At 30.3% G+C, this 17,943-nt stretch overlaps 3 protein-coding genes across 3 annotated transcripts; 2 read left to right on the top strand and 1 right to left on the bottom strand.

Moving 5' to 3' along the window:
• Positions 1–4,821: 4,821 nt before the first annotated feature.
• LOC113377722 (U3 small nucleolar RNA-associated protein 4 homolog) lies at positions 4,822–14,199 on the top strand. Its single transcript, XM_026618132.1, has 11 exons — positions 4,822–5,142; positions 5,215–5,462; positions 6,853–6,984; positions 7,111–7,648; positions 7,962–8,046; positions 8,134–8,265; positions 8,388–8,571; positions 8,845–9,047; positions 13,348–13,539; positions 13,863–13,967; positions 14,037–14,199. Exons 1-11 carry the CDS (start codon positions 5,039–5,041, stop codon positions 14,154–14,156), a joined length of 2,043 nt encoding a protein of 680 aa, XP_026473917.1. The 5' UTR covers positions 4,822–5,038; the 3' UTR covers positions 14,157–14,199.
• Positions 14,200–14,317: 118 nt separating this feature from the next.
• On the bottom strand, positions 14,318–15,514 carry LOC113377724. Its single transcript, XM_026618134.1, has 3 exons — positions 15,271–15,514; positions 14,671–14,861; positions 14,318–14,549 (listed from the first exon to the last, which is right to left on the bottom strand). The coding sequence occupies exons 1-3, from the start codon at positions 15,366–15,368 to the stop codon at positions 14,359–14,361; spliced, it is 480 nt and encodes a 159-aa protein (XP_026473919.1). The 5' UTR covers positions 15,369–15,514; the 3' UTR covers positions 14,318–14,358.
• Positions 15,515–15,653: 139 nt separating this feature from the next.
• Positions 15,654–16,640, top strand: LOC113377723 (nucleoside diphosphate-linked moiety X motif 8). The gene has a single exon (XM_026618133.1). The coding sequence runs from the start codon at positions 15,748–15,750 to the stop codon at positions 16,492–16,494; it is 747 nt and encodes a 248-aa protein (XP_026473918.1). The 5' UTR covers positions 15,654–15,747; the 3' UTR covers positions 16,495–16,640.
• The last annotated feature ends 1,303 nt before the right edge of the window (positions 16,641–17,943 follow it).

Genomic DNA, 17,943 nt, shown 5'->3' with positions numbered 1-17,943 from the left:
GAGGTTTCTGAGCATTTTGGCATACCTTAGAAAAAATGGTTGTATGTGTGTGTGTGTGTGTGTATGTATGTATGTATGTATGTATGTACGTGTGTGTATGTATGTGCGGATACAAATTTTCGTCAACGATTTCGGGAACACGGATCAACCGATTTGAATAATTCAAAAAACATTCGATTTGTATTGATAAGGAGACGTGCTGATTAGTTTTTGGCGAAGGCAGGTCTAGCCGTTCCGAAGATACGGGCCAAAAAGTGCCGAAAACGGTAACTCAGTTTTTAAGAGAACGGAGCGTGCGATTTGAATAATTCAAAAAATATTTCACTTGTATTGACAAGATGAAGAATCCATGAAATTTTCATAAAGGTAGGTCTAGCGGTTTCGGAGATATGGAGAAAAAAGTAAAAAAATGAGCCATTTGGCGGTCAAAAATGATCATTAGACATATGCACATCAAATTATCAGATATTTTATAGAGATTTTAACAATAAGTATACATTTTGTTAACATTCTTATGGGTTCCGTACCAATGCTTATGCGTTAGACAGCGACGCGGCGCTTACGCGCTTTATATTTTGTTCCTATGCAGTTAAAGCAGTACGATTGCTTCGAAAAAAAAGTTCAGATCTTCCACAATATGTCAAAATAAAGAAAAAAAAATTTTTTTTCAAAAAAAAAAAAATTTTTTTTTTTTTTTTTTAATTTTTTTTTTTCAAAAAAAGTAATTTTTTGTCAAATTTATAGTTTCTCAAAAATCTTATTTTTTCAAAGTAAATTTTGTTCAAAAATGTTAATTGTTTTTAAAAAAATAATAATTTTTGGTACGGGAAGTTCCAGAAATTTGCCTTAAGGCACGATGCCTTAATTGCCTTAAAACAGAATTCCACTCACAGCTAGTTATATTTTTCGATTGTGTTCCACATGACATATTTATCAGGAAACTGGAATATTATGGATTTAGAGGCGTAGCCCTTAAACTTACGCAATCATGTAACAAGTATGAGTTTGTGGAATGGAACAATAAACAAAGTCAGATAGCAAGATTAAATGCAGGGGTTGCCCAAGGGAGTATTCTTGGACCACTTCTTTTTATCATATTTGTGAATGATCTACCACCGAACATTAGCTGCCACATAACGCAATTTGCAGACGACACGGCATTGGCGGTTGCGGACGAGAACATCAAGCAAGTTGAAAACTGGTTTTCAGCCAACAAAATTGTACTAAACAATAGGAAAACAGTCCATATTAACTTTACTTCTAGTAAAGCTGCATGGAGGGGAAGTTAAATATTTGGGTCTCACTATGGACAGCCTGCTAACCTGGGCGAAGCACATAGATTCAATATGTACTATGCTATCAAAATCAATATATGCCATCAGAAGAGTTAGACACATTATAAATGAGGAATGCGCCAGAGAGGCTTACTTTGCCATGTTTCACTCTGTGTTCTCATATGGAATATTGGCATGGGGACACTCGGTGAATACCTCCTAGATAATGGATTTACGGAAGAAGACTGTAAGGGCAATCGGAGGGGCCTCACCTCGGGAGCACTGCAGACCCTTGTTTACTAAATTTAGAATACTGACTGTTACCAGCTTTTACATCTACCAGCAGGCGATTGCGGTCCATGCAGACAGAACAAACCATGTACTGAGGAGTGACGTCCATGGCCACAACACGCGGTACAGGTGTGCTGTTGTACCTCCAAAATTGAAGCTGAAATCTTCGCAAAGGAACAAGCTGGGTGTCGAGATCTACAACAGGCTCCCCAATGAGTGGAAAAGTAAAAGCAGGAATGGTTTCAATGCTGCCGTTAAAAAGCATCTTATAGATCAACCTATCTATTCAATTAATGAATTTTTTAATCCAAGATAAATATTAATTGTCATTAGGTTAATCTTAGAGTTGTTCATAAACATAACTGATATTAGTTTCGTTATATTATAGTATAATTGTATTGACTTAAATTGTAAATATTGAATTTGAATAAAGTATCTATCTATCTACCTATCTATTACTGCAAATAATGATAGAAACTAAATTTCAATATAAATCTTGCATTTAAGCTTAGAATTTTATTTGTGATCAAAAACAATGCAGTATTTTTTCAAATCATCAATTGATTGTTTAAAATTAACATTATAATTAGGTCTATTTTTAACACATTTAATTTTTAGTTCGGTTTTAATTATTTAATATGCATTGATATTAATACGGACTGCAGTCACTACTGTGTAATTAATAATTAATTAATTATTAATTAATAATTTGTTAACGCAAACATTAATTAATTTATCTTAATAATTTTTAAATTGTTTAACTACTTCACTACTTGTATTAAATTTCAACAACCTGTCTTATTACGGATTTTTTAGTTTAAAATTCGTGTATACATGTATTCTTATTTTTTAATGTGTAACAAATATATCCAATAACTTGGCGAAAGGAGACAATGAAAACTTTTGATGATATGCAGTTGTTATTCAGGATATGATCAAATATAGTATAACAAAAGCACTGAAAACAAAGGCAAATGTAAACTAATACGCAGGAGCAAATTTGACGAGCAATTTGAGCTATGATGACAAGCTTGCTTGCATTACCAAGAATTATAAATGGGTATTGTTCTCAGAATTGTTTTCATTCCCATAATATATGTACAATATGCAAAAGCTTAGTTGGAAAAACACCTCTAAAATAAATATCCTGTCGAATTGGTAAACTTTTTGCATTGTCTAATAATCGAATAACAACGAATTGAATGCATATATATGGATATTAATGCAATGCCTTAAGCCTTAAATGCGAACAACCTCTTTAATCGGATGTACGCGATGTAACAAGATATTGGCGAAAGTAAATTTATAAGAACTATTGGAAATGCTTCATGCACATTGAGCAAACTACATCATTTATAGAGATTTAAAAAATACAACTTATAAATAGTTAAAATTTAATGTTACAAAACTAAACAACCACCTAAATGAGAACATTAGCTTCTCATGTTCCAGATTCACTAAATTATAACTGCTTCAGTTCTTCCCATTTTTTTTTACAAATTATTTGCGAAAATTTACCATTTTAGTTTTGTTACTTTTTTTGTTATTATGTTAACAGTTTGAGCTAATTCAAATATACATATGTACTTTGCTCGTGTTTCAAAGCATGCGATATTGTTTTGATTCACTGAATTTCTTAGATAATTGTTTGCAATAGAATAGTAATTAGTCAAACTCATTTAAATACAAACTGGTATCTACGGTATTTTACGTTTTTTTTACAATTTTAAAAATGAGTTACAATTGATGCCTCTACACTAGAATACCCCATTTTGTGAACAGTGTACTCTTAAAAATGGATTTTGGCTCGACAGTTTAATCCGATCTATTTTTGATTATCTATTCAAGTAAATTATTGCAAGCCGTTGTGGCGATCAAAAATATTAAGCAAACATGTGTTGCAAAAAGAACTCACGTGCAGTCGTAGCTGGATGATCCAATTCATTTTTCAAATTATACATTTTTCAAGCTGATAGTTTCAAACTGTCAAAAAATTAAATTATGTTTAGATTGTCTAGATTAATTTTATACAAGTAATTCTGTTCTATTACGTACATATATATGAATATTTATGTCATGATGGATGCTTTTTTTTATTTTTTATGGTTTTTCACTTTTTTAAAAAAAATATAGATCTTTATTATTTTTTTTTGTTTGAATTGAAATTTAGATATTTAGATAAAATTTTTAACTGTTTATTTCATAAAAGTTGCCGCTCTCAATTAAATCTGAACAATGCGATTGCGAATAGAACTTACTCAAACACATTTAAATTAACTGTAATTATATTAATTATATTGCAGAGACACTGCTTGTATGCACTAAAATTGTAAATTATAATGATTTATCTTATAAACCGCAATAAAATTTAGTATTATTCCCAACCAATATTTTTCAAAAAAAAAATTGATTTTTTAAAATCGACTCAGATTTGATAGCTAAAACGTGAACGAAAATTTTTTCACTTTTCTGCTATTTACATAGAAACGACTCAGCCGATCGTTGCACAAACTGAGAAAAGATAATAAACATCGAGATACATAGATTGGCTTTCGAATTTTTGAAATCGGTTCAGGCCTTTTTAAGCAAACGTCGATGAAAGTTCTAATTTTGACAAACGCCAAAAAAAACGATACTACTTTTTGCAAACTTTGACGATTGTTTAAAATTAATAAACGACTTGTAAGGCCGTAATATTTCAGTATGACCTATAACACTACGGAATCTACAGTCATAAAATCCATAAAAATCGTCGATTTTTTTTTCAGCAGTTAATTACAAGAAGTTGTGCTAGCGAATCTTTATCAAAAACTAATCAATTTAATTTCGAGCGATTTTTGAATGTTTAAAATCGATTCAGAAATACGGGCTAAGTCATTTTTTTTTTACTTTTTAAAAAAACGGTTAGGCCGATCGTCGCGCATAAGTGACAATCGCTAGTCTTCATCGGGAAGTTAATAAAGAAAACAGGCATTGGTGGCTTTGATTGTTTTATCGTCAGCTTATATTTTGTAGTCATATTATTTTACTTTGGTTTTAATAAACCATAAAATGAGAACTCTATTGAATGCTATATTAGGAATAGAACTCCGAGGTTAAAATATATACATATATTTATCTGTTCTTTGAATATATTTATCGCATCGTTTGCGAAAACTTTGTCTGTGCATTGCTGCCAACGTTTAAATTCTTTTACTTGGACGCTTATGTTGGCGTCAGTTCTATTCTGACATAGACTCAGAGCGAGACTGTCATTATCGCGGCGTGCTTAATTTCGATTGATCGTTCGCTCGTTCTTTGTAGAATTCAAATAGAGGTTATGTCGGTGTTTAAAACATGTTTATATCGAAATGTATTATAAGTTAAAACTCCATGACGATAAATGTACTTGTCAGCGTTTTATTATTTTTTAAAGTAACGCAAGCCGTTTTAAATCAAAATAAATTTTAATTATATATAAAATATAACCAAATATGACGGATTGTCAAATACACAATGTGCGGTTTTATAATCTGGAACCCAAGATGATTAGCTGTTTGGCGTATTGTAAACAGAATTCGAAACTAGCATTAACAAGGCATAATATACATTTTACTCATGTTTATTTATCCCTATAGTATATCAAGTAATGTTTATATTATTTCCAAAGACAAGATGCTTCAATAGAAATTTGGGATTTATCATATGCCCCTCATTTGGAAAAAACAATACAAGGCACTGCTGATGGTTCTATTGAAGCTATTGCATGGTCTCGAGGAAGATTATTGTCGACAGGTCTGGGGGGTTTTCTAGTACAATGGGATTTGCAACTATTGAAACCTAAGCGAACATTGGCAGTTACTGGAAATGCTGCATGGTGTCTTGATGTGAATAGAACTAATACACAAATTGTTATAGGTAAATAGAAGTATTTTTAGTTAAAATCAATCTATAGCTTGAATTATATATATTACTGATCATTGAGTACATTATATATAGACATATAGACTTTATTTAACTTCAATACTTACAATTTCTTTAAAGGCATAAAGACCAGCACATAGTCTTAAAGAATAATGTACATTTTGATTGACAATAAATATATGCATACCAAAAAAAAAATACAATTTAAGTCAATACAATTATTATTTCTATTACAATATTAAAATACATCTAATGATATTTATGAACAACTCAAGGATTAACCTAATAATTAATAATTAACCTAGATTAAAAACATTATTAATTGAAGAAATAGATTGTTCCATAAAATATTTTTGGATAGTCACATTGAAGCAGTTCCTGCATTTACATTTTCATTCATTGGGAAGCCTGTTGTAAATGTCGACATCTAGCTTATTCCTTTGCGAGGATTTTAGCTTCAGTTTTGGTGCTACAGCAGCACTTATGTTCTGCATGTAGTGGTCATGGATGTCACAACTCAGTACATGTTTTGCTCTGTCTGAGGAGTGACATCAATGGTCATATATAATAATAATAATAATAAATGGTAGTCTGCCCGAAGGCAGGACAGGTGTGAGAGCCACCACAACAAATGATTTCCTTGCCCTTCATCCCATTACCACTATTCCCTATCTCCATTTTTTATTTCATGTATTTTCCTTGATCATGTGCTTCGGCTTTCCGTTCCTTGTATTTTCTCTTCTCGCGTAAGTCGTCAATTGTCTGCATTCTTCTCCTTCCCATTCCTTTTGTTCCTTCTATTTTACCTTTGACGACGTCGTGTAGGAGGCACTCTTTTTGCAAAAGCGGTCTGATTCAGTTTCCTTTCCTTCTCAGCATTGTGCTCAGTAGAGTCCTTTGTTCGCCCACTCTTCTTAGGACTTCTTCATTTGTTACTTTGTCTGACCACTTTATCTTTTCCATTCGCCTCCAGCACCACATTTCATATATATAATGTCTCGGGTCATATATATATATATATATATATATATATATATATATATATATATATATATATATATATAATATAAAATAAAGTTTGCATGTGTGTGTGTCAAAATGTCTGAACCGATTTAAAAAATTTAACATCATTTGATGTGGCTCAATAGTTTTGCGCGACGATCGACCGAGCCGTTTCTTTATAATCAGCAGAAAAATTTAAAAATTTTCCACAATCTTGAATTAATTTTAAAAATTCAAGAACTATTTGTTAGATATTTGTTGGGAATCGTGGTGATTAGTTTTTGGTAAAGATAGGCCGGGCTGTATCTTTGTAATTATTGGAAAGCTTTATTTTAATTTATTTATTTATTCTTTAATAAAGATACATTTTTGAATATTTTAGGAACCGAGCAAGGATATCTAAATCTATTTACTATTAGTAATGACGATATTATATATGATAAAATTCTTGATAAACAAGAAGGAAGAATTTTATGTTGCAAATTTAATACTACTGGAGAATACATAGTAACAGGTATAAAGTTTTTATTTTGATTAATTGTAAACATTGATTTTATTGATTATTAAAGAACTTGAAGCAGCATATTTGGTCATATGGTTATTCTCAGTTATTGAAATTTATTTTATATTGTTTTTGTAGGTTCAGTTGATATAATTAGAATATGGAATTCGAAATCTGGTCATGCCATACACAAAATGACTACAGGCCGATCTGAAAGCAATAAAGAAACCATTGTTTGGTGTCTTGCTGTAACTGAAGACTTCACAATTATATCTGGTGATTCGAGAGGAATAATAACTTTTTGGGATGGGAATCTTGGAGCTCAAATTGAATCCTTGGAAACACACAAAGCAGACATATTGACAATGTGCTTAAGTGATGATCAACAGTCATTTTATTGTGCCGGTGTTGATCCAAACATATCTCATTTTGCTAGAATTAAAGTTAAGAAGGGCGAGTCTGGATATGTTTACAAGTGGGTTAGAAGTGTTCATAGGAAAATACATGATCATGATGTGAGAGCATTGACTTTATGTGAAGGGAAAGTTGTCAGTGGTGGGGTGGATTGTTACTTGAATATATCTAGTTATCCTCCTAAAACATTGCACAAATATCCACCTTTGTTGCAGAAGCCCTGCGTAACTGTATGTACAGAAAGCAGACTTCTTTTGTTACGGTACAGTTGACCTTTAGTTCTAAAGTTGTTCTAATATATATCAATTTTTACTTTTGCTTGACTATTTGCGACTGTAATTTTTTTTTTAAGATAATTATGTAGTTGATATTTAAACACAAGGCATATAAGACATTCCTTAAAAAAAGCTGATATTATTATTATCTCCAGTAAAAAATAATGGAATCCTTTATAGCTGAGTTAATAATAAATATAAGGGTGTTCATGATTTAATATTTATCAGCATGATGATTGCTTAATGAATATCAACCTGAATTTCTGGAAACGACTTAATTTATAATTGCATTATTTGCAGGCATCATTCTCACATGGTAGTTTGGAAGTTAGGCGAAGCCAAACAAAACCAACCACAAACTGCAAGAACTATTCCCTTAGAAACTGTAAGTTCATACATTGTATTGCTGCTAAGTACATAGAATAATCATATAATTTTTAGAACTGATTTTTTTTTTAATATATAATCACAGAGTCCTCAGAAATTATTGCTGATGTATAGTAAAGGCAGAGAGCACATAGTTTGTTGCTCTTTAAGTCAGAATGGAAAGTGGTTAGCTTATAGCACAGATACTGCTTTTAGAATTTTCAAATTTATCTTGAATGTGAGTATTAATGTTATGTTGATCAAGTTTAGTGAATTGTAACTCTAAACCTTCATTCACTCTTGGCGAGTGAATATAAATTTAGTTGTGTTGTAATTTTTAATTAATATTATAATTTTTAGGACAATGATATGTGCACTATTGAAAGGATGGGATTTTATATACCTGAATTTGTTTATGCCACTAGAATAGAGTTTACTAAGGATAATTCATTTATAATTGTTGTTACAAGAAAGATGACTCTAGAAGTAGCAATGTTAACAAAAGATGAAGTTAGTCATGTTCAAACCATAGATTTATCTTCAGGTATTTATTTTGATTATTTGTTTCATTTATATATTCTATACTGGAAATTTAATTGATTGAAGGAAGTTATATTTTGATATGATTTCAACGAATTTAAGAACATTTAAAGAACTTGGCAGCAAAATAAGTATTGAATTTCAGTTGCCCAAGATTTCATATTGAAAATTATTTCTATTTAATTATTTATTGTTATAATTATTCATATTTTCATAATGCTTATCAGTGTATTTTGTATTCTATGAACAAATTATTTTACAATAATCTATCATCTAGTATTCAGTGATCTGGTACATATCCTCAATGTATCAGAAAATTATTTGGTACTTGCTGCATTATGTGGAGGACTTGCAACTTACACTCAAAGTTCAGATGGTCATTACATTCCACATCGAGTTTTGCCACGTTATCATTGCCCTGTTACAGCTTTAGGATTATCACCTTTTGATCACCTAGTTGCAGTTTATTCGGACCATAAGGTATTTGTTATTGTATTATTTAGTTTCATTAAATTCCTGGAGGAGAAGTTTGTGTTTTTGCCTTAAAATCCGATTCGCTAATTTTTCTTCTTCTCGTTGTAAGTGCACCTGAATCGAATGAGACCAAAGGGTATGGGCGTGTTTCCATACAGAATTGGCCCCACCCTGGTATTCAAATAATTTTGATGCCATTTTATTGGTATTTTCGAGAAAATTCGAAATACCAAATCTCAAATCCGTAGCTCATCATTTGGCCGAGATATCAGTGAAAACATGTGAAAGTGGTCCCTTTTTTCAAACTCACTTTTTGTCGGAAATATGAGAGATATCGAAAAACTGTTAACGTCCAATTTTCCAATTTCTACCAGTGCGGCTTTTTTGACTACTTTTATATTAGCATTATTCGAAAGCCTGTACATTTTTCTTCTGTTATTTAAAAATTCATTTAAATCTAAGTGGAACTTTGGGAGAAAAGTTGGAAAAACTTAAGCTAGTACGCGCGCTGCCGGTACAAGAACACCCATATAAAGTCGCTTTGCAAGAGCGACGAGCAAGCATTTCGCGCGGCTCGACAAATTATGTATATAAGTATGGAAATATTTATTAAAAACCAAAATTTATTTATATCTTGTATATAAGTATATTCATTAATCATAATAAAAAATCCAACGCGTCGAATACAACAATAATTATTATTATTGATTATTTTCATTCGCCGTATAAGTTCTGACTAATATATTTCAATATATGAAAAACTTAAGATTTCATTATTTTTCGTATATTAAAAGTATATTGAAAAATATACCTCTGTGAGCAATTTGTTTACACATAGAATTTCACAAATTATAATTATTGTGGTTTTCCATGGAGAATAGGTAAAATAGCAATTATTATTTTTTAAATCGATATTAGTTTTGCAAAAAATATATTTTATTTTCTGTTCACTATTTATAACTTGACTGAAATTGCAATAATTTCACATTTTAGTGACAATTTTATCATGATATCGAAAAATTGCAAGTATTACAATAAATATTTACATAGAAAGGGAATTAAATTGAGAAAACTGTGGATGATGCAGAATTGTATAGTAGTTACATAGAAAAAATAATTATAATTGTTTTTACTATTCGCTGAAAAAATAATAGTTGTCATTTGGATAGCCATAATAATTATAATTTTAACAACAGAGATATATTTTTTGTAATATACTTTTAATACTTTATATATTTTTAATACTTATATACTTGCGTTGAATAGCTAGGAAATGATTCTGACTATACATTGCAAAAACTCAAAAAAGGTGATGAATTAAAATTAAAATACTTCTTATTGCCGACTTAAATATATGAAAAATATTGAAATCTTAAGTTTTTCATATATTAGTCAGAAGCTTATATGGCGAATGAAAATAATCAATAATAATAATTATTGTTTTATTCGGCGCGTTGGATTTTTTATTATGACTAATGAATATACTTATATACAAGATATAAATAAATTTTGGTTTTTAATAAATACACCTAAGTCTGTTTTTACACGGTAGATTGGTTCCAGAAGAAGCCATGTAAAAAAAAAACGTGTAAAAAAAGACATTGATCTTATACAAAAATGGGTGATTTGTTCCTAATCTCTAAAACCTATTAAAATTAGTGAAAAACAAGAATTTTTAAGAACAAGAATTCATGTTTATTTTATTAAATCAAATATATAATGCTTATTTTCACAAGCATAGTAATTAATGATAAAAAAGTTATGCACTCTAATCTTAAAAGTAATATAAATTAAATGTATGGCAAGTTCAGGAACTAAAAAACTATGTTGTGAATGAAAAGAATAGGTTATTCAATTTTTAAGGTTTCCCTAAATTAGTGCTATTCACATTTGCTTTGACCAGTAAAAATTATTTGTACGCGCTAAAGGGGAATTCACTTAAATCTTTAAGCTAGCGTTCGCAAACTATCGATGGTTTCAGACTTTTTTCTTTCATAAATACTTTTTTGTGATATGAACATACTTCGCAAAAATTAAATTTGACAAAAAAAAAATTAAGTACATAAAATTTCAAATCGTGCTAAATGGAATAAAATCGTGTAAAAAAATTAAAAATATTCAATTTTCAAACCGTGTTATATTAAAACCGTGTACAAAAAGACCGTGTAAAAACAGACTTAGGTGTATTTCCATATTTATATACAGATGATGTCGCGACGCGCGATAACGACGAGCTTTATGCTTGCTCGTCGCTCTTGCAAAGCGACTTTATATGGGTGTTCTTGTACCGGCAACGCGCGTACTAGCTTAAGTTTTTCCAACTTTTCACCCAAAGTTCTACTTACATTTAAATGAATTTTTGAATAACAGAAGAAAAATGTACAGACTTTCGAATGATGCTCATATAAAAGTAGTCAAAAGAGCCGCACTGGTAGAAAATGGAAAATAAAAAATCATTTTCACCTTTTCACGCACTAACAAATAATTTTTTCACATTATTTGTTATGAACAACATAGACAAGATCAGTATAAATAAAATGACGTTCACAGTTTTTTTGATAACTTTCATATTTCCGACAAAACGTGAGTTTGAAATAAGGGGCCACTTTCACATGTTTTCACTGATATCTCGGCCAAATGATGAGCTACGGATTTGGAATTTGGTATTTCAAATTTTCTCGAAAATACCTATAAAATGGCATCAAAATCAATTAAATACCAGGGTGGGGCCAATTCTGTATGGAAACAGACCCTTTGGGAAAAGGATGTGTTTTGTGTGTGTATGTGTGTGCATGAGAGCCGATACAAAAATTTAAAAGCCACACAATGTCACAAGGTTTTTTCAAAAACCTCTGAACAGATTTCACAAATGGTCTGATCATGTTTTCGTACAGAATTGGCCCCACCCTGGTACTTGAATGATTTTGATGCCATTTTGTAGATTTTTTCGAAAAAAACTGATATACCAATTTTCAACTCCCTATGTCATCATTTGGCAGAGATATCATTGAAAATATGCGAAAGTGGGCCCTTTTTTCGGAGTAACTTTTTGTCACAGCTGTAAAAGATATCAACAAATAAATAACGCCATTCTATTCACATCGGTGTGGACTATAATTTTAAATAATCATTTGTTAGTTTATGAAAAAGTCCAAACAATTTTTTGTTCAAAATTTTTGGATGGTGCGGTTGTTTGGACTAATTTTTAATTAGCATCGTTAGAATGGTTATTCGTTTTTCTTATGCTGTGCAATCTTTAGCTTTAGTCCATGTGGTAGAACACATTCAAAAATTGAAAAAAACCTTAGCAAGTCGTCTCTTGATTGCAAAGGCGAGCAGAGCACTGTGAAAAGAGTGTTGAAAATTGGTACATCGCATTTTTTCGAAAAAAGCTATAAAATGGAATGAAAATCATTTAAATACTAGGGTGGGGCCAATTCTGTATGGAAACTCAATCAGACTCTTTAAAAGCTATTGCAATATACTCGATAAGGAGGGGCCGCGATTAGGTTTGCATTCGGCTAAGCCAGGAACTCTCAACAAGAAAATGCTTTTTTGTTTTCAACATTTCATAAAAATCTTGTTATCTGATGCTTATGGATTTGTGCATTGTTCACAGAAGTTAATTAATAATCGTCTGTATAGATTCTTTATATTTGTGTCACTTAACGAGAAGCCTACAAAGCTTCCCTAGTTGTGTAAAAATTGTTGCCATGAATTTAAATGATTAAACAATATCAAAACGTACATAACATACGTAATTGTGACAGTATTTTTTTATACTAAATGCTCTTGATTTTACAAATTAATTCATTAAATTTCTTAAGAAAAATGACGTTTTTAATGAAATACAACGTGCGATATAGGTCCATGCACTGAACAGCCCTACGAAAATTGGTTGAAATATATAGATTAATTAAATTTTGGAATAGGCTGCAATTTTAGGACATAAAAGCCGCGTGCTATATAACTGTTACAGATGTTTTATTTACAAATATATTATAAATGTATTTGAGAGATATCAATTGGAAATCGCTATGTTTAAATTTAAGTGAAAGTGAAAACTTTATTTTTGAAATATTACTTATTGGGAAGTTTTTGCAACTTGCCTGAAGGCAAAATGCCACTTTCAACTAGTTTTATTTTTCAAAATTATATTGATTTTACTAATATATCTCTTCCTTTGTTTTCAATACTATCTTAAAAAAATAATAAAATGATACCCTAATTAATTATTAGCTATAACTAAATATATGATTTATGGTTTAACAGCATAAATCTTATTAGATGCATTTTTACTTTGCAGATGATAGAATATGACCTAAATAATCAGCAATTTACAGAATTCTCTCAATTTTTATCAAGTCGTCATCCTCGAGATTGGTTAAATAGATCTACAATTATAGAGCATGTAACTTTTGATCCACTTAAAAAAGAGATAATATTACTTCATGACGATACCATGATATGTGTCATTGATAAAGTTAAAGCATTTAAGGTGTGTATATATACTTTTATCTGACCTATTTCTTTCATAATGTTCATAATACTATATATTTTATTTACAATATTTCATTTGTTCTTTCAATTTGAGAATTTGAAACTACACCCTTGCTTCTTATATTATATATTTTAAACATACGAATAATATGGAGCCTAAATGGTTATGATTTTAATTGAATAATAATTGATGTTTATACCAATTGTTATTGATATTTATTTTAAGCAATTGGTATAATCTTACTACATGATACATTAATTGATATTAATAATAAAATAGTGATCTTTTATGTAATTGGACTCTTTTTTATTTGAATAAAGCAAATGGCTGAAGACAATTCGAAGCTTATGAAATTAGATCAGAATGGAAGCAATGGCGATTCATCTCAAACTAAACCACAATTTAAAATTATAAAGAAATATAAGGTATTTTCTCTATAATACAATTTATATAACGTAATAGACTTGAGATTGAACTTATTTTTATTTTTAAAGCATCTTGTCCATCTTGGTTGGTTAGCAGAAAAAGAAATGGTAGCTGTAGAAATAAATCCTTTGACATTGACCGAACAATTACCACCCCCAATTTATGAGAAGAAATTCGGTTGTATGTAATGTGCCTATACAAAGTTGTTTTCCTTGTAACTTATGATTAAGTTATGAATAAAAATTTATATGATTATAAATGGTATGTTTAATTCATTGTAATCTTTGCTCATGTTCATAAAAATTGACAAACATGGACATAGTTTGTATAATAATTGAAATGTGATCTCCGAAAACTTCAATTAATGCCATTTCCATCATTTTTTTCGTCTTACTCATGCTCTCCTTTATTTAAAAATTTAGAAATAAGACTGCTTCTTACTAATTGTGAGATATTTTCATCAATCATATTTCCATTTTCAGTGAGAGCATCTTTTATAGAGAGGGATGGTTTTTCATCATTTTTAAACACATCAAATTCACTAATTTGTTCACCAGTATCTGCTCGTAAGTAGTTCCAAGCTAATAGAAATAGTTACATATTTTAAAGCCAAGTCTATCGACTTGAATCCATAAATTTTTAAATATAACAGGATCATTTTGTATTATAAAGCAGTGTATGATATGATTTCTGTTTGTATACCTATAATTTTTATCATAGCTTCGGTAGCACAGTGCACTGTTTGCTTAATAGCTTGCTTCTCCAAATATTTTATAAATATTTTTTCAAAAGTATAATCATAAATCTCTTTTTGCAATTGATTTATAAACTCAGTGTGAAGGTCTAGATTACTTTTATTTACTATAATGGATGGACTGGCTTGTTTTGTAGAGCTGAAATAAATGCAAAAATTATTTATTTAAAATTTTGTTTTATATGCAAAATATGATTGTTATATTCAACATAAAATTAGCATTATTATATATGCATACATATTAATACTTATATATCAGTATAAGATTAACATCATATGCATATAATATATATAAGTTAATTATGTCTAAATTATATCCTGTGTTATCAGAATTGGTTAAAGAGTAAAATTATTAAAACTGGGGGTAGTGTGAAATTAATATTTGCAGCAAACCAATATAATAATAACCCAAGGTGATATTTAATGATTATTCCTTTTCTATATGAATATGATTTTGTTATCTATATAAAATATGAAATCGGCATCTATCAATAGATACAATATAGATCTTAGTTTCAATAATGTTATTAATATATTTGATATCATACGAAGTGACGGATATTTTTGAAGATTTACTGGCTCTGCTTTGTTTAATTTTTGATCCTCTAAGCTCAGCTGAGTATTGTTTACTAGATCTTCGACTCATTATAAGTTAAGCAATAAGAAGTAATATAATGATTTAAGACTCCAATGCCAATTTTTATAAAATGAAAGTGATTTTTATGTGGCAACTAGATACAATCCAGAAGCAAGAATATTTTGTTTCAACTTTTTTTTTTTATAAAAATTTGAAAATAGTTATATTATTATTTGTAAGTTGATCAATTTGATAGTATTTATCAAAAGTTTATCTTTACATTTACATATTTTGTATTGCATAATAAGTGTATTATTGTGAGACATCTGTGGGCGTAATAATCACGTTTGACATTTGACGTTTGTCATAGAGAAGTTCTGTGAAATCTTGTGATTTAATCGAAAGTTCTAGTTTACAGAATAATATAATAATTCGTTTATCAATTTGAATGCATAACATCACTGTTATGCATAAACTGTTAAAAATGTTGAACACACCACCTGGAAGCATACTGAACAATTTAGTGTCAACTAGATCGTCGTCATTGTATTCGGCCCAGAACTTGTTGAGCGCCGATAATCGTACGCGCTGCATGTCTCTGCTGAAATCGATGAGTCAGATTCGTATGTCCGCCGACGAGCCGAAAGAGCGCTCTGCCGTCTTGATACCGTTGTGCGTAGTAGATAATGAGGTTTCATTGTTATATACGGTCAGATCCTTAAATTTAACTAAGCACAGGGGTCAGGTGTGCTTCCCAGGCGGAAAGGAGGACAAATCTGATGCATCACTAGAAGAGACAGCATTGAGAGAAACTGAAGAAGAATTAGGTATTTCTAAAAACAACATCGAAGTCTGGGGAAGTGGCAAAAGCATTATCGGACGGTTTCCGCCATCAATACTGCCAGTCGTCGGTCTAATACGTGATTTTGAAAATTTAATTCTGAACATAAATGAGACGGAAGTCGAGAAAGTATTTACCGTGCCTTTGAAAGATTTATGCGATTGCAATAACATTGGGCATACCCAATTTCGATACTATAGCACCCCGGTTTATATGGCAGGAGAGGAACGGATTTGGGGACTAACGGCCATGATAACGCATGTGTTTTTGAATTGCTTGATTCCTAACAACGGTTACAAATACAAGTTGAAATTCATACGTCCATTGCAAAAACCGCTGAAAGCAAGCTTGTGACGAATGTGATTAATATGAAGGCCTTTTGATATTTTTGTCAAAATTTGGGAATGTGTTTATTATTATATTGAACGTGTACCTGAGATGAATACTGTTGTTAAACTTGTATATTCCGAAGTTGTATGTGTTATATTTTTATTGTTATATATTTTTAAATAAATTTTGGATGAAATATTATTATGCTCCTATTCATATCATTTTTATCATACTTCTATTTTTATTAATTATTCGGCAGTTGATATAAAATAAATAATTACCCAATAACAAATGCTGTGTTGTTATATTTTATATCTTCAGTATTAAATTACAAAAGAATTACACAGGTGCACAAAATAAAAAAAAGAGTGCGCGTAAGGTTCACACGCGATTGAAGTAAAACTTATTTGCTACTGTACAAGATGGCATTTGAGTAAAAATAAATACATCATATAACAATTTTGAATAATGTTTATTAGTAATATTAGTAATATTCGTGATGCACATATTTATTAGTGTCAACCATTATTCCAAAACAAGACATAAGTACTGCAGCTTATGAAACAAAATCTCTCATCGAAGCTAAGTAACATCCGACCTCATTAGTTCATATTTATTTGAAAGACGAATAAATTTTAGTTAAAAATAGATTTAGATGAAAATGAAGAAAAAAACACACATGCACAGACATATCGGATTGATTTCTATGTGTGGTATTTTAGTTAACCCCTTCGCTTACCAGCTAATATCCAAATTTACGGGCCAAAAACGACACTAAGGTCGGCCGCACGCAGTGGCATAAACAACTTGGCTCGGCGTTCGAAACTGTACAAATCATGAAATTCCTGTAGTTTGTATATACACGTGCTCGGTACAATTAACTTTACAAGATGTTTGAAAAATAATTACATTTATTCTTAAATAAAACTGAAAATTGATTATTACAAATATATAAATTTATACATATAATTATAAATTTATAAATTTGTGCGAAAAGTATGTCACTACCACTGTCAGTACTACTGGTAGCAAAGTCATCACTGCTATGTAATTCATCACTAATTTTTTCTTGAAGGCAATATAGTGTGTATTTTTTTAAAAACTTCTTACAAACCATGTATGTATATGCTTCACCCAGTTTCGGAAATGTATTATTTATGTTTCGTCCGGTAGACTTGCGACGACTCTAAGGCGTCCTATTCGTGTTTGGACCGATAACCTTGCGACGACTCTGAGGCGTCATATTTGTGTTTGGGCCTAATACCTTGCGACGCCTCTGAGGCGTCATATTTGTGTTTGGGCGGATAATCTTTGGACGCCTTTGAGGCGTCTTTGTAAGCGAAGGGGTTAATTAATGGTTGTATATGAAAATCTCGATTTTATTTATGTATGATTATTATTTATTATATTAATCATGCATAAATAAAATAATAACAAATAATACATAATAATATATAATATAAAATATAGAAG

This window comes from Ctenocephalides felis, unplaced genomic scaffold (genome assembly GCF_003426905.1).
Source record: "Ctenocephalides felis isolate EL2017-DRISC unplaced genomic scaffold, ASM342690v1 CF-g0.4_SCAFFOLD_01886, whole genome shotgun sequence".
NCBI classification, from domain to species: Eukaryota; Metazoa; Arthropoda; class Insecta; order Siphonaptera; family Pulicidae; genus Ctenocephalides; species Ctenocephalides felis.
The sequence above is the reverse complement of the archived record's forward strand: the minus strand, read 5'-3'. Positions and strand labels throughout refer to the sequence as shown.

What these genes read in the sequence shown, in the direction of transcription:
- LOC113377722 (XM_026618132.1), top strand. Translation starts at nt 5,039, where the DNA reads ATGACGGATTGTCAAATACACAATGTGCGGTTTTATAATCTGGAACCC. An exon ending in TAATACACAAATTGTTATAG is followed by an intron (nt 5,463 to 6,852) that starts GTAAATAGAAGT and finishes TGAATATTTTAG; the next exon opens with GAACCGAGCAAGGATATCTA. An exon ending in AGCAGACTTCTTTTGTTACG is followed by an intron (nt 7,649 to 7,961) that starts GTACAGTTGACC and finishes CATTATTTGCAG; the next exon opens with GCATCATTCTCACATGGTAG.
- LOC113377724 (XM_026618134.1), bottom strand. Translation starts at nt 15,368, where the DNA reads ATGAGTCGAAGATCTAGTAAACAATACTCAGCTGAGCTTAGAGGATCA. An exon ending in TCAAAAATATCCGTCACTTC is followed by an intron (nt 14,862 to 15,270) that starts GTATGATATCAA and finishes CATTTATTTCAG; the next exon opens with CTCTACAAAACAAGCCAGTC. An exon ending in AGCTATGATAAAAATTATAG is followed by an intron (nt 14,550 to 14,670) that starts GTATACAAACAG and finishes TATTTCTATTAG; the next exon opens with CTTGGAACTACTTACGAGCA.
- LOC113377723 (XM_026618133.1), top strand. Translation starts at nt 15,748, where the DNA reads ATGCATAACATCACTGTTATGCATAAACTGTTAAAAATGTTGAACACA.